A 14,895-nucleotide genomic window follows, 5' to 3' on the forward strand; every position below is an offset into this window, starting at 1 on the left:
CCACTTCACTTTCCTGCCAAGGCCTACCTCTTGCCTCATACTACAAAGCACCAGTGGGTATGTGGAAGCAGGAGAAGATGTGGTAGATGGTTAGATAAACTATGGAGTCCAGAGTGGCTGGCCATCTGGTGAGTGAGGGCAATTTGGCACTTTTGCAGAAGAAGCTTCTTCCCATGTTCATCGCACAGGAGCAGTGGGGTTGAGGATGGGCTCTAGTTAGAATGAGGAATGTGAGAGAGATTGAATGAGTCCAGGTGCAGGGAGAAAGGTGTTGTGGCAGGGAAGGAGATGAGAGAACCAGGAAAAGAGATGACACAGCTCCAGTGTCCAAGATAATTCTGAGAAGGTCTGGAGGTCTGGGTAAGTCTTCTTATGGGCCTCTCACAAACCATGCTGTTTCTACTCAGGGGAGTTATTTTAAATCATATGGATTAGCCTGACAGTTCCCACCCTGCAGTTACTATCCATCTCTCAACAACCAATTATGTGGAAATTAAACATATGTAATAAAAACACAGCAAATATTAATTATTGTAACTGCAGAAAATAAAGTAATCCTACTTCATCATTTGGGGCCAGGGTGCACTTCTGACTCTCATTGAAATTAGGCCAGCCCCAATCAAGGATCCCAGGGCAGAATTTGATTTGATCCTCATCTGTTTTCCTGCCTATTTTGCTAAGGAGAGAGGTAACTGTATAAGGAGAGAGGTAACATATAAATGCAAGCTTTGCCTTTTTATTTATTTATTTATTTACTTGCTTTCTTTGTGTCCAGGTAATCTGGGCTCCCAGCTGGTTGAGTATAAAGAAGAAATGTACATAACATCTGATTGTGGGAATACTTGGAGGCAGGTAAGGAAGGAGAAATAAGACACTTGAAACTAATTTTGAGCATCAAATTACTATTTTCATTGATTGATTGATTGATTGTAACAACAATTATCACATTTAATGTATTAACTAATTAAGCCTTCTAATCCTCCTATAGATGTAAGTAGCTATTGTTGTTCCCATTTTACTTTGAAACTGAGATGAAAGGGGAGATTTTCATAAGCAGTAGTGAGAATTAGGTTCCCAGCTGCTATTGATGTTCAGTAGGAATAGGGCACCTATTTTGTCCCTTTGAAAATCTCCTCCTGAGTAACTTGCACAAGGAGGGTGCAAGTCTTTTGGTTTTGTTTTTTGTTTTTTTTTAATTATTAGCCTTATTTCAGGATATTCAGAATGTATATACTCAGAGGTCAGACTTAGGATGCTCACATGCAAAGGTTTGTACCTGATTAGCTAGAAAGGAAGGAAATCTTTTTTTCCTCCAGTTTAAAATTGGTCAGACCTTCCCCCCCCACCCAATGATGTTAATAACAGAATAATAACAACACTTCAAACTTTCCACAGAGTTTAAAATCACTTAAATCTTGTGCCTTGTGGCCATTTTGCAGGGGTCATCTATCTCCTGTTGTTGTCAATGAAATCTCTGCCTCCTGACAGCATAGGAAGTCACCATCTTCCCTAGCTTGACTGAAGTTGGAAGCAGTTGGCGATGGTGGCCGGTTTGAAAGATGGCAATTCTTAATGAGTTTTTCTGAAGGGAAAAGCTTTATGCCTCAACTTCTGCTGATGGATAAACTTTCAGTTCTGAAAAATAGCAGCCAAAATAAGCATTCATCCTACATATTTATTTTCAATTGCTACCTGCTGCACCAGATCAGATCAGATCAGCAGAGGAGGCAGGAGGGAGGAGGACACAAGGGTTTGTGTATGATTGTGTGCATGTGCAGGGAATGTAGGAGGTGCAGTAGAGATGGGGAAATAGGGGTAAGTATGCAAGGAATAAAGAGGATATGGAAAGGAAGGGGAAAATGATGTATGGGCATGCAGGGGCATGTGAGAAGGTGTAAAGACAGGTAGAAACTGGAGGACAGGAGGGAGAGGTAAACCAGAATATATTCTCTACAGCTGCTTTGCACTGCTCTGGTGAAATAAGGTAGCTATAAACCCACCTTAAGTGACCAATATGGGAATAGTATAAAGCAGCCACAGCATACCTTCAGTGAAAATAGCCCTTAAGCTGAAATCTTTAAAAATGCTTTAAAGTTGCTGCTTCATGTCTTCACATCATTAGAAACATCACATGGTAATAGTCTATTTGGCTTTATTTTGTGTTTGTATATGAAATTTCTAATAAAAAAAAAAGACATTCCCAGTTAAAAACTATAGTAAAATTCATGTAATGTTGAGAGTACATATCACTAATTTAAGGTAAAATACATTACAGGGGTGTTGTAATTACTCCAATACCAAGTGTTATGATCCTAGGAAATTCAGAGTTAAGGTTAACTTTTTAAAAAAATCCAAACCTAAGATATGGAATGGACATGCACAGTTAAGGCACCCAAGCAGCTCAATCTTTGGATAGCCTTAACTGTGCCCTTTAAGGACAACATGAGGGAGAAAATGTGACTTTTAATATTTTGTTTAATGTAATCTGAAACAACAAACATGAAAATACCTTAATCATAATTTTATGATAATTGCATGACATCAATTAAGGTTTGGATTTGGGATCATTACAACATCCAAACACCGCTGTAATGTATTTTACTCTCAATAACAAAACAGAATAGTATAACGTGAAAGATGAACATGATATTAAATCAAATAGGTAGTAACCTAAGGGCCTTCAGGAAATGAAAACCAGCTTTGAATGAGATTCCTTCCCCACTCAGGCTTTATAACAGTTTTGGGCCTCATTGAACAGTTTTCTGCTGTCCATTTTTTTAAAACCGCGACTGGCCTGTCTAGTATTGAGGGTGATTTTAGTATTTTTCCACTTCGTAGCATAACACCGACAGACCCCAGTCATTGGCGGGCGGAATCAAACCTGAGACTTCTGAAGCTTAGTGCGTGAGCTTCTACTGCATGAGCTAAAAGCCAACTGGCTAGTAGCTAAGTCTGTAGAGCAGACTCATTTTATCTCTCTAAGTGGTCTCAGTGCCACTAGATGGGACAGAACACCACACCCAGAAAATGTGTGGATTACAGTAGCACTCTGATAGTGATGATGATGATTATTATTATTGCCGAAGAGTGTAGCACCATTGTGCTAGGGGATGAGTAAACAAATAGTAAGAGACAGAAATTACCCAAGTAGCTTGCAGTTTAAATAGACAAAAAAAATATTGGGGAAATAGCATTATCCCTGTTTCACAGGGTGGACATCTAAGACTCAATTGTGAGAGATCAATTGTGTGGTCCAAGGTTACACAGAAAGTCTGTGACATGGCCAGAAATTGAAGGCAGATCTCTTGAGTTCCAGTCCAGTTCCTTAATTACAAGACCATCCTTCTCTCTACGTGATACCTCTGTATTAGACAAGGTAGAGAAACCTTTGCTTAAGCAGGACAAGGCTCAGCAACTTTGTAACCATCCAGGCACCAAAGAGAGGTACAGATTTTCTTCTCCAAGCAACCAAGAGATGGGTAGCATCGCTAACAAGCACAACAAGCAAGAGGGGCTGGAATCACTCCCTTTCAACAGCCAGGAAGAGAGAGTCAGCTAAGACAATTATAGGAAAGTGTTCCAGCTTGGAATTTAGGAATGGATTTTTCTTGGTGAACTACACAGGGGACTGGGTGCATTTTTGCCTAGCTTTGAGTTCAAGGTAATGCAGAATTAAATCTCATAGGATAAATCCTCACCAGGTGTAAATCAGCATGGCTCCATTGACTTTATGCTGACTTTTACTAGTAGAGAATCTGTTCTGGTGTATCAACAGCTGTTGCAGTAACAAAGACATAAACAATACACCATGAGAGAGAAAACAGTTGGCATTATTATGAAGCAAATAAAATTCCCTAAATATTACAAAAGAGCTACAAAGGATGGAGGACGCATGAGGTTCCAATGGTGTTGCCCTGTAGCAGCTGGCCACCTGAAATGACTAAACAAGTTCTAGTTAGTGGAGATCATCACTAATTCATTAATTTGATTGTAGTTATGGAGAGAATTATGATTTGCACAGTTGAGACTTGCGTATTTGAACTGCTTATGAGCATAGATAAGCATGCTGCAGTGGACTAGAAGCTAGGAGCTCCTGAGTTCTAATGTCCGCTCCGATGCTAACTTCACTTTTTACTTTGGGAAAGTCCCTCTTAGAGGAAAGGGGTTACCATGTTTCCTTATGTGGGAATTTGGGGTAATATTTATTTCTGTAGTGTACTTCATTGGGTGAATTAGTTCATGTTATTACAGTGTTCTGAAGATGAAAAGCTACTCCTATAAGTGATAGGTGTTTATACTGTGAACAAACAGAAAATTAGGAAAAGATGGAGATACATATTGGTGCTATTCCCTGTGTATCTTAATGGAAACAGAGGGCTTGACCACACTCACCTAGGCATTATTTATTCCTCTTACTCTCTAATGGAAGGTAGAAGGTTATCGCAATATGATTTTAATATTCCTTTCTGTTAAAGCATTGACAGAGTGCCAGTATTATTCACTGGAAAGTGAATTAGTCCTGGAACACTTTATGCCTTTTTCAACTGCACACTCAAGAATAAATAGCACTAAGTTGTATTAGATGCTCATGTTGTTCATAACTATTTTCTATTGGCTCTGCCATTTTGATGGTTTAGACCTACATCTAACTTATCGTGAGTCTTAAATTATATGAATTATTGAACATGCATATTATGGGCCCAGGTAAGAAGTCCTTCCTTGGTCTTTAGTCATAGACTGAATAGAGACTTAAGAACTAAGCCCTATGAGCCTGATCTGATACCTATTGAATTCACTGACATTCTTTCCACTGACTTCAGTGGGATTTGAATCAGGTCCTGATCTGAAATTCTTCCATAGATTCAATAAATATTTCTGTTTCTAATTAAAGTCTTGTTTACTGTTGCTATTTTCAGTCCTTTCTCTATAGACAATATTTACACCAAAAGATAGATATAAAAACATTCCAAGGCATAGGTGAAATTGAACAAGCAATCAGTACCAGCAGAACGGAATCACAGCTTTAAGAAGAATATAGAGTAAAACTATGGTACCCAAGCTGTATAACCATGAGCTGTACTTCCCTCAGTGGTATCCATCCAGCTCCAGCGCCCTCTGAAGTGTCACATGTATGCATTGGTGTAAGGGGAGCAGCCAGCTGCCCCCTCCTTCAGTTCCTTCTTACCACCAGTGATGTTGCTGGAACGTCCCCTTGCCTCAGCAAGCTTTCCTTTTCAACTGTGCCTACTTGTGAATCTCTTATATATATTTCTGAGAAAGCTTGTATAGTTTGTTAGTTCCCTTAGTGCATAAGTTAGAAATAGTTAGTTAGTCCCCTATGGGACTTAGCCTAGAGACAAGGCATGGTCTGATTCCCCAGGCTTCAAGCCTTGTGACTACTGCAAAAAACCTATGCCAGACAGTGATCCCCATCAAAGCTATCTGAAGTGTTTGGGGGAGACCCACGTGGACAACAAGTGTTGCATTTGTAAAAGTTTCAAGCCGCAACCCAAATGCGCTCCTTATGAAGTTGGCCCTTACACCGGCTTCTGAGCTGGCTAGATCAAACTCCTCTGCAAGCACCACAGCATCCCCATCCCTGGTACCTGTTAAAAAGCAAAGAAAGACCGGGAGAGGGCATTCTCCTATGTCCTGTAAAAGGAAGGAGAGAGCCAGAGGAAAACGCAGGGCAGCTCCTCTCCTCTGGACGATGACCAGGCTGCAGCACGTGTGAGCTGTCGAATCCCCTTTGAGACCCCAGGAAGCAGCAGAGGCACTCAGCACCTGGCAGTACCGTCCATGCCAGAGGCCTTTCAGGCTGCTAAGGACATATTGTCCCTTCTCATGCCACCCATGCCAAACCAGAGGGGTGCCCCATTCGAGGGGTAAACCAGCTCTGGGACCTTTCCAGTGGTCCCCATCAATGTGGCACCGCTCCCCGATGAAGGGGGTGCCCCACCAGTGTTCACCTGAGCACTGCTGCCAACCCCCGGATATGGGTCGGCTTACTTATCAGCATTCCCAGCGTAGTTCCCAGGACTCTAGGCAGCCTTCCCCAGGATCCCAGTGCCAATTGGCAGCTCTCTGGCGCAGTCCCTCGCCAGTCCCCAGAGTCCCGGCACCGATCCCCAGAGCAGCCGAGTCCATCTCCAAACTCGTGGCACCACTCCGGAGGGTGAAGATGCCAGTCCCCAGAGTCCCGTCATCTTTCTCTGGTTCACTGCTACAGATCCCCATGGGCACGTCAACGAGCTCCTGAGCCAAGACGTTGATCCTCTCGCTCCTGCTTTCACTCCTGGTCCATGGAGCAGCACCGCTCTCAAAGCGTGAGGTGTCAATCACCGTTCTGCCAAACGCTGCCACCGGTCACTGGAGGCACGGCACCGAGAGCCATCTTCCCAGTACAGGTCAGCAGTGGAGACCTACACAGAGGGCTGACAGCCCAGGAACAGGGTAAACAGGCAGCATCAGTACCGTCCTGGTCCCCCCGATGAGTCTCTCCCTCCTCAGGCTCAGAGAGTGAGGAGGAGGATTTGCTTGCAGTCCAAGGCCACCCACTTGGGGCATCAGTATTCCCATCGGGACCACCAGTGGCCTCAGGGCCAATGGCTGCCTCCCTGGCAGCTATGGAACCCCTCGGGGTTTCCCCAACAATCACAGGGGCACCAATCAGACTCAGAGCATCTGAGAAACAGTGACAGTCTCCTGCCCACCCCCGGACTTGGAAGCGGAGTCAGCGCAAGGTCCCCAGGATCAGCCAGCCTCGGCTGAGGCACCCCCAGTGGAGGCTGCAGAGTTGGCAAACCCGCCGTTACCTGCCTCCTCATCCTCTTCACCTGATGAGTTGGTAGCGGGACCTTCCCACACGGTTCCCAAGGATGATGTAAAGGATAACCAGGAGCTTCTAAAGAGGGTGGCATCTAACCTGGGGTTCGAGGCTGAGGAGTTGGCGGAACCCTCCAACTCACTGTTTGATTTTTAAGCACAGCAGTCCCTTCCAAGGTGGCTTTGCCCATCCACGAGACAGTGGTAAAGCTGATCAAGGCCTTGTGGCCAACTCCCTCCTCCCTGCCCCCCATCTCCAAGCGGGAAGAGAGAAAGTATTATGTCCCTACTAAGGGATTTGAATACCTGTATACAAACCCCACTCCAAGCTCACTGGTGGTATCAGCAGCCAATGATAACGAAAGAAAGGGCCAACCGGGATTGACCCCTAAGGATAAGGAGGCGAAGATGCTTGATCTCTTCGGCAGAAAGATTTATTCTATGGCCAGCCTCCAGCTAAGAGCGGCCAACCAGCAGGCCTTACTTGGCCATTATGATTTTAACATCTGGCAGTCCATGGCTAAGTTTGCAGACTTGTTGCCAGAGAAGCCCAGAAAAGAGTTCCTCGCTATTCTGGATGAGGGCAGAGCTGTGGCAAGGGCAGCCCTCCAAGCGGCCTCAGATGCAGTGGACTATGCTGCCCGGACCATGGCTTCAGCCATTTCCATGAGGCCTCCAGGTTGCAATTGTCAGGCCTGTTGGTGGAGGTTCAGCAGTCCATCCAGGACCTCCCCTTCGATGGCCTGGCACTGTTCATGGGACAGACAGCAAGTTACATGACCTGAAAGACTCTGTGCATTACTCGATGCATTATGCCATCACCCAGCAGGCCAGAGATGATGCTGGATTTGGCAACGCTGTGTTGCAATCAACACGTCTATGAACTCCTACCAACCTCGGGTACTGCTTGGGAGTCACTTAAAATGGAATGGACATGAGCAATCACTCGAAGAAGAAAAACGGTTATTAATCTTTCGTAACTGTTGTTCTTCAAGATATGTTGCTTATGTCCTTTCCATGACCCACCGTCCTTCCCCTCTGTTGGAATTCCGGCAAGAAGGATCTGAGGGAGGGGAGAGCCGCCGGCACCCCTTATACCAGCACATATGGGCGCCACTCTAGAGGGCGCCAGAGCCAATCCCCTACAGATACCACTGAGAGAAAAACTTACAGCACTGGGTCACGTGGTGAGCACACACACCTATAATGGAATGGACATGAGCAACACATCTCAAAGAACAACAGTTACAAAAGGTTACTAACCGTTTTTTTTTTTTATTTGAGCAGAAGTTCAGAGAAGGTTTGTAGAGGAATCCAAACTTTGCTTATCCGATTACATCTGATCGGATCCTTTTGAAGTGCATCTAAAATTAGTGTCTATCCATTGCTGAATTCTCTAAAATATGCAGCTGTATGTAATAAGCAGACAGGACTATAAATTTCTCATATCTGGTGCTGGTCTGTAAATGGAAGAGAGCCAAAGGGATTCTTGAAACTACAGGATTCCTTTCAAATAAGTTCTTATTAGGTGAGAGAAAGATATGCAGCCAAGCTTCTAGCTAGGGTATTCCTGCTTTATTAATGCTTCCTCATTCCTTGGAGTGAATGTGAATGTACTTGGGGGGTAAAGGGTTTTCTTCTACACTTCAGTCTTCACTGATATGGCTTCAAAATGAGTAAAGAGAAGCTGTTAGCATTGTCGGTATTTTCTCATTCTCAAAGGCAAAGTAAAGCAAACGTCTTGTTCACTTTTCTTTGTCAGGTTGTATAACGGGTAGAATGTCTGTGTATTAGTTTTCAAGGAGTGTGCATTAATGCTCACTTTATCTCATGCTGCTGTGTTAAATGAAGTTTGACAGACATCTGAAGCAAGCAGACACTTTCTTATGACAAATCTCAGATGTAGAAAGGAAAATATATTTATTTATTTAGTGCTTCCAGTGATTCAGGCTAAGCTTTTTCCTTTTTTTCCTTTTCCTTCCTCATGCTTTGATCAGTTATTTCAGCTCTGGGCTTTCAAAGGATTATTTTAATTTTCCTGGTATATAGTCTCCATTAAGCCTAGGTATTGTTTAGATAGGTTGCTGTTGAAAAGTCTGCACTGACCAACAGCTGCCCCACAATAGTGTGAGATAGCTAATATTTCCCTCTGCTTAAAATAGGAAATAACTGTGTATCTCCGATACCATTGTATACTAACTTGATCAATCTAGCATTTGTAATAGTAATCACCATACTCTTATTTTCCTTTGGTTGTTTGGCTGCAATTTCAATAGTTTATGAATATCAAGAATATTGAGATTCAGGACTTCCACCAGAGAGATTTTTGTGCAAATCTTTGAGCTGTGGAAAAGAGAGGGAAGAACCCTACATTTATCCTCAAATCTTGGTTATGATTCATCGCTTGTGTCACCAAGCCAGTATCACATATGTCCTAACTTTTCAGACCATTCAAAAGTCACAAAGTAACCTCATTGTTAAACTGCACAGAGTCTATAGTTAGACAAACTAAGTATTAATAATAGCTTCTTTATCCTGAAAATATAACTCCTACCAATTTACATCATGTTCTGTACATTTTGAAGAATGTGTTAGAATCTCACAGACAGAAATAACTTTCCTGTTTTTCTTAGAATTACACTTCAAGGCATGCTATTTTGCAAGACATATAGAATATGACAAATACCTTAAGTAAGTTGTTAGGTCACAAAAAGATATATAGTGGGAAAGAATAAAGAATGCATATTGTTAGAAGCACAAGTCTGGGCTGAGATCACCTACCGGCATTTTTATTTGACTGTGATTTGAGCCTGAACATTTCCCAGTTCACCAGCATAATTTTTTTTTCCTTCACAACCGAGAGAACTTAATCCACATGGTAGAACCAGTCTTTAATAACTGTGTACAATGTAGGAATAAAACTAATTATTATGTACTTTTGAATTTATTTAACAAAGCAGACTGTTAGAAAGCCATAACTTGATAAGTATTTTAATAATGTTTTGGTAATGCATTTTATTTTTTCCAACCCAGACATCTGCTTGGTCTTTTTATCTGATTTCTAGGTCTTTGAAGAAGAACATCACATCTTGTATCTGGACCATGGTGGAGTCATTGTGGCCATCAAAGACACTTCTATCCCTCTGAAAATACTCAAGTAATGCTGCAGTCAGTTATAGTAGGGTTATTACATATTCAAGACCTCAAACGTACTTCAGAATTACTCAGTAATATGCTTTTCAGTAAGTTTGTGTAAGAAATCTAGGTGGAGCCACTTTAATTTAACATTCGTTAAACCAACAAAATGCAGGTGGACATTTTATTAAAGGATTCCCAGTGGAGTTGTTGGTAAAGTAGTTTGCTGCAGCATTAATAATAACAATTGTTTTGCGTCAGTATGGCCCTGTTCATTCAAAAGCTTCCCAAAGTGGACTGCAGTACAAACTATACACAGAGGTCACTTAATCCACCACTAAAATCCAGTGACTATTTTAACAGTATACACTAACATTGCCCTGCAGATTGGGGTAGGGAGTAAACTTATAGCTGTAGGATGCATTTAGAGAGGCAGTATACAGTTGCCCATATTGGAATTTTGGAATAGCATGCAGAACTATCACCTCTAGAATTATGCAAAAAGTAATGTATATGTACTGAATGCAAGTGATCAATGCTTCAATTTTACATAATGATATTTTACATAATGATAATACTCACACGTATATGAGCCAAGTTTGTGATCAATTGTCTGGGGAGCGCATATATGAGGAATTAGGGTGAAATATAGGAAAGCAAAGAGATTTCTTGGTTTTTTGTCATTTAGAGGAAGATTATTCCCAGTTTTTGCAACTGTGTGTTGGTGATCCTGAGTCCTATGGAATCTCCTCTTGTGATTTTATCCAACATAATACTATAATTATAATATTTATTTAAGAATGCAATGAATGGAAGACATTTCTCTCTTTAAAGGTTCAGCATAGATGAAGGTCAGACATGGAGCACACATAATTTCACCAGTACATCAGTTTTCGTAGATGGGCTACTCAGTGAACCTGGAGATGAGACATTAGTCATGACGTAAGTTTTTGTTTATTTAGGCTACCTGTCAGCAATGCATTTAATCATGGGCTTAACTTTAAACAGGTGAGTAGTCCCTGCATCTGGAGCTTTAGTGTCTTGCACTCATGTGGCCTTTCACCATGACCAGGTCTGAACAGCACTAACAAGCAGCCTATCCTTAAAATGATCTGAATCAGATATTTCAAATGTAAATATGAAGCATTGTGTTTTATAGTCTGTTTTTCATAGTTATGACCTGAAACAGTGGAAAATTATGGGCATAAATGGATATCTGAAAACTGTTCTTTCACATTATTTCCCCTCTGTTTTCTGCAGACTCTAAGGTGTTATTCAATAATAATAGGTTTCTTGCTTTTTCTGTTATAGAAATTGTCTTCACAGTGTAAACCAATATGCTGTTGTCCTAGTAACCTAGCATTGTAATAAATTATGTGTAACCAAACATCCTGTAAAAAAATACACATTCTCCCCACTTCTCTGTAGTTTTTGTGATGGATCCTATTAATAGAATTTAATATAAATATGGGCCTGAGCCACAAAGTTTGCTTTCGTATATGCACTTTCCCACTCTGGTCCCAAATTCTAACATTATTAGACCATCTGATCCTAAGAAACAAATACCCAATCAGTACCTCTATCCTTGTGTTGATTGGAGGAATAGGTGGGGAGGGAAAATGAAACTTAAACCCCATTTGCACATATTTGGGAGCTGTTTTGGGTCTGGCAGATCCCCGAACACTTAAGGGCCCTGAAAAGTAGAGATTGGCCTGAATACAGTGTGTTCCCAGGAGCTGGAAATGGAGCTGCCGCATTGCTGTGTCAGCAGCTCTTCACTGACATGTGAGCCTATCTACACACCAGATACTCCCTGGAGCTGTTTCCACCCCCTTTAACACCCCTTCTCACCACCAGAGTGGCATAAAGGGATTGCAGCACAGAAGCAAATTGGACCCACTGTAATTAGAGCAGATTCACCCTGTTGAAAGCCTCAGAGATGAATTTGGCCTGTTGTCATCTCACTATCTTTCTGCCCCCAAAAGCAGGTCTTATGATTTCTTGTTGTACTTACTGGTCTGGAAAGAAATTGAAGCTTTCTCTGTTAAATCTTCCTGGGATATTTCTCCTTTCCCAACCTTTCTTCCCTCTGTCAATGGTGAAGGATGAGATCATGGCTTCTTGTCTTGTTAACTGCTGGTACCAAGCTGTGTACAAACCACTGGGGATGTTGAGGGAGTTACTATGCCTACCTTACTCTTGGAAATTTTGAAAGTGCCCAGTGTCTTAGAAACCTACGTAGGAGAAGATTCACTCCCCATCTAAATTTGGGTCTCCCACTTAGCCACTTCCTACAACTACCTGTTGCTGCTATGGTGAGCTATTTTTGCCTCTGTATACCTAGGTATAAAATTTTACAGAGAGGCTGTTACGCCACAGTTTAAGATTTCAGGAAGTTAAAATGTGGTTCCATTTTGAAAAGTGACTCTAAATTTCCTCATTAGATTTCATGTTCATCTCTCATTATTTCCATATCTAATTTGCTTTGTTTACAAGTCAAAAGATATATATATATTTTTAAGCTAACAGTCCAGTGAAGTCAGGCTGGGATTTGAGAATCAAGCTTGGTTCTTTCTTTCTGAGGCATTGTTCATCCCAGAATTAAAGTTTGTTTTGTTTGTTTGTGATGAGGGGATTTCCTCTAGGACAGATCCAGTTTTATCCTATATTCCAAGGACCTGAGCACAGCTCTGTTCACAGCTAATTAATACGAATGTTTCAGTTGACATAATGTGAGAGAATGCTGGGAAGTGACACAAAGTGCCACTCTTGCAGGGACTTAACATGTTGCCTTCCCAGTGGTCCCAGCCTCTATAAGTGTTGGTAGGAAGGGGCACCACATTGCTCTATCATTGGACATTGAAGCTGGAACTCCATATTTAAATTTTCACTTAAATCCTAACATAGACACCTCCATCCACTGAACTCCCTCTCTTCCCCGCGTCAAAAAAACCCAAATATTAAAACACCCCAAGTCGAGTTTTTTCCTCAAAAAGGAAGGTGGGCCAGAGACCCCATTAAATCCATGAGGGACTTTGCTATTGTTATTGATTTTATGTGGAAGGCACTCAGATACTGCGGTGATGGGAAGCAATATAAAACCCTAAAATAGAAAGATAGATAATCCAACTGTGAATCAAAATTTTAAAACATTATATATATATATATATATATGTAAAATATTATACAAATATAATTTCACATGGCATTTGCATCTGGTTCTGGTTTAATATACATGATGGAAAGCTTCTTCAGTTATTTCTTTCCTAGCATGTTGTGTATCTCTCTGTTAAATCAGTAACTCATTCCAATACAATGTTTTTTTCCCCTCTGTTTGTCACTGTCTGAGAGTAGAAATAACTCCTCCATTTGCCAGTTATGTCTTAGTTTTTACACTTGCCTGAAGTTGTTTGGCTAACGTGCCCTTGGAAAACCTGGCATGTTCTATTTCAGCATCTCTTACAGATTTTTTTTTTATCTCATTTGATCTGTAGGGATATACCATCACTTTAATCTAAGTTCTTATCAAAATAATCGTTGGTACTTTCTGTGGGGCCACAGATCCACACACAGCACTCTGGGTTTAGGGTCTGTGGCAAATATGATGGAAACTATTGAACATGAATTGCTTGGCTTGCTTAATGTAACATTTCTCATTTGAAACATCACTGTAACATTCAAAAGTGATTGCAAGAGATTTTCTACTTGTTCATACAAAACTAGTGAATAAGGGCCTATGATGACCATTTGGGCAGTTTTTTTCATGCCATAAGGGCAACTGGACTTCCATGAGATTATGCCACTTAATTTTTTTTTTAATCTGTACATAATGGCTGTGTGGGGCACTGCAAATCCTCTAAAACATGCAACATGTTAAAAATAGGCCCTCCAAAGTATGTAAGATACCTATAGCTCTGATCTAAGATACATAGATTCATGAGCAAAGTTATCATCATCTTCCGAACTGTGGAACTGGGGATCAGATTCTCATTCTTTTACAGCAGTTTAGCAGCACCTTACTGCACAAGCAGTCCTACTGAAGTCACTGAAAGCAGAATAAGTTACTATTCAAAGTAAGTAGGGCTACCACGCTCTAGTCCTTACAAGATTTGAAACACTGTACCATATTCACCAATTTTGTATAAATTAAAGGGAAGAAAACGTTCTGCACAATGTGTTGCTAGTTGTATTTTTTTCAGCTTGCTTACCTCACCTGCCTAATGCTTAACACATTCTCCCTCCCATGAGTGCCCTTGCCTGCTTGTCCTGTTTGATTTCATGTCAAAAACCTCCTGTTATATTTCCTAACTAAGGGCATGGCTACGGTGCAACTGGAGATGTGACTGCAGCTCAGGTAAGTGAACCTGTGCCAACTGTAGTCTAGCTAGTGAGGCTGAAGATAGAAGTGGGCTAGGAGCACGAGTGTGTACACAGAGTTCTGGGCACGCCTGTGCAGACCACACTGAAATTTGCCCTGCTGCGGCTTCACTGTTACTTTTAGCTGTGCTAGCTACACTAAAGGTAGCACAGGTAGGCCTCTGCAAGCTGCAATCATGCCTTCAGTTGACATGTGGACATACCCTAGTGTAAGTAATTCAGATCCTCCTTTTAAAACCTCACACTTCTCGGGTCAGTGATTGATTTTTACAGTAACTTGCTTCTTCTGAGAAATGTCATCCACTGGTATACTTTTCTATAGAAAAATATCTTCCACCTTTTCCATAGTATGAGACAGAGGCTGAGTTTTCTGCTGACAAGACAAACGGGTACATACTAATAATTATGGCTCTGATAGCAAATTGATTATAGTATCTTCCATCATGAGGGATCCCCAAAGCACATTACAAACTAGGGAACTGCTTCTGCACCTCTTCCTTGGACAAAATTCTAATTGCGTTTTGGGGGTCTGTCCCCTCTTCCACGCCATCAATAGGA

At 41.5% G+C, this 14,895-nt stretch overlaps 1 protein-coding gene across 4 annotated transcripts in view; it reads left to right on the forward strand.

Annotated features, from left to right (window-relative positions):
- Nucleotides 1-14,895, forward strand: part of SORCS2 (sortilin related VPS10 domain containing receptor 2) — an 807,861-nt gene that overhangs the window by 736,303 nt on the left and 56,663 nt on the right. For all 4 annotated transcript variants that reach the window (XM_043544690.1, XM_043544691.1, XM_043544692.1 and 1 more), the window contains exons 12-14: nt 776-852; nt 9,891-9,982; nt 10,795-10,902. In XM_043544690.1, the coding sequence (XP_043400625.1) occupies nt 776-852; nt 9,891-9,982; nt 10,795-10,902 (277 nt within the window). The remainder of the gene's footprint in view (nt 1-775; nt 853-9,890; nt 9,983-10,794; nt 10,903-14,895) is intronic.

Source organism: Chelonia mydas, chromosome 4, assembly GCF_015237465.2.
Source record: "Chelonia mydas isolate rCheMyd1 chromosome 4, rCheMyd1.pri.v2, whole genome shotgun sequence".
NCBI lineage: Eukaryota > Metazoa > Chordata > Testudines > Cheloniidae > Chelonia > Chelonia mydas.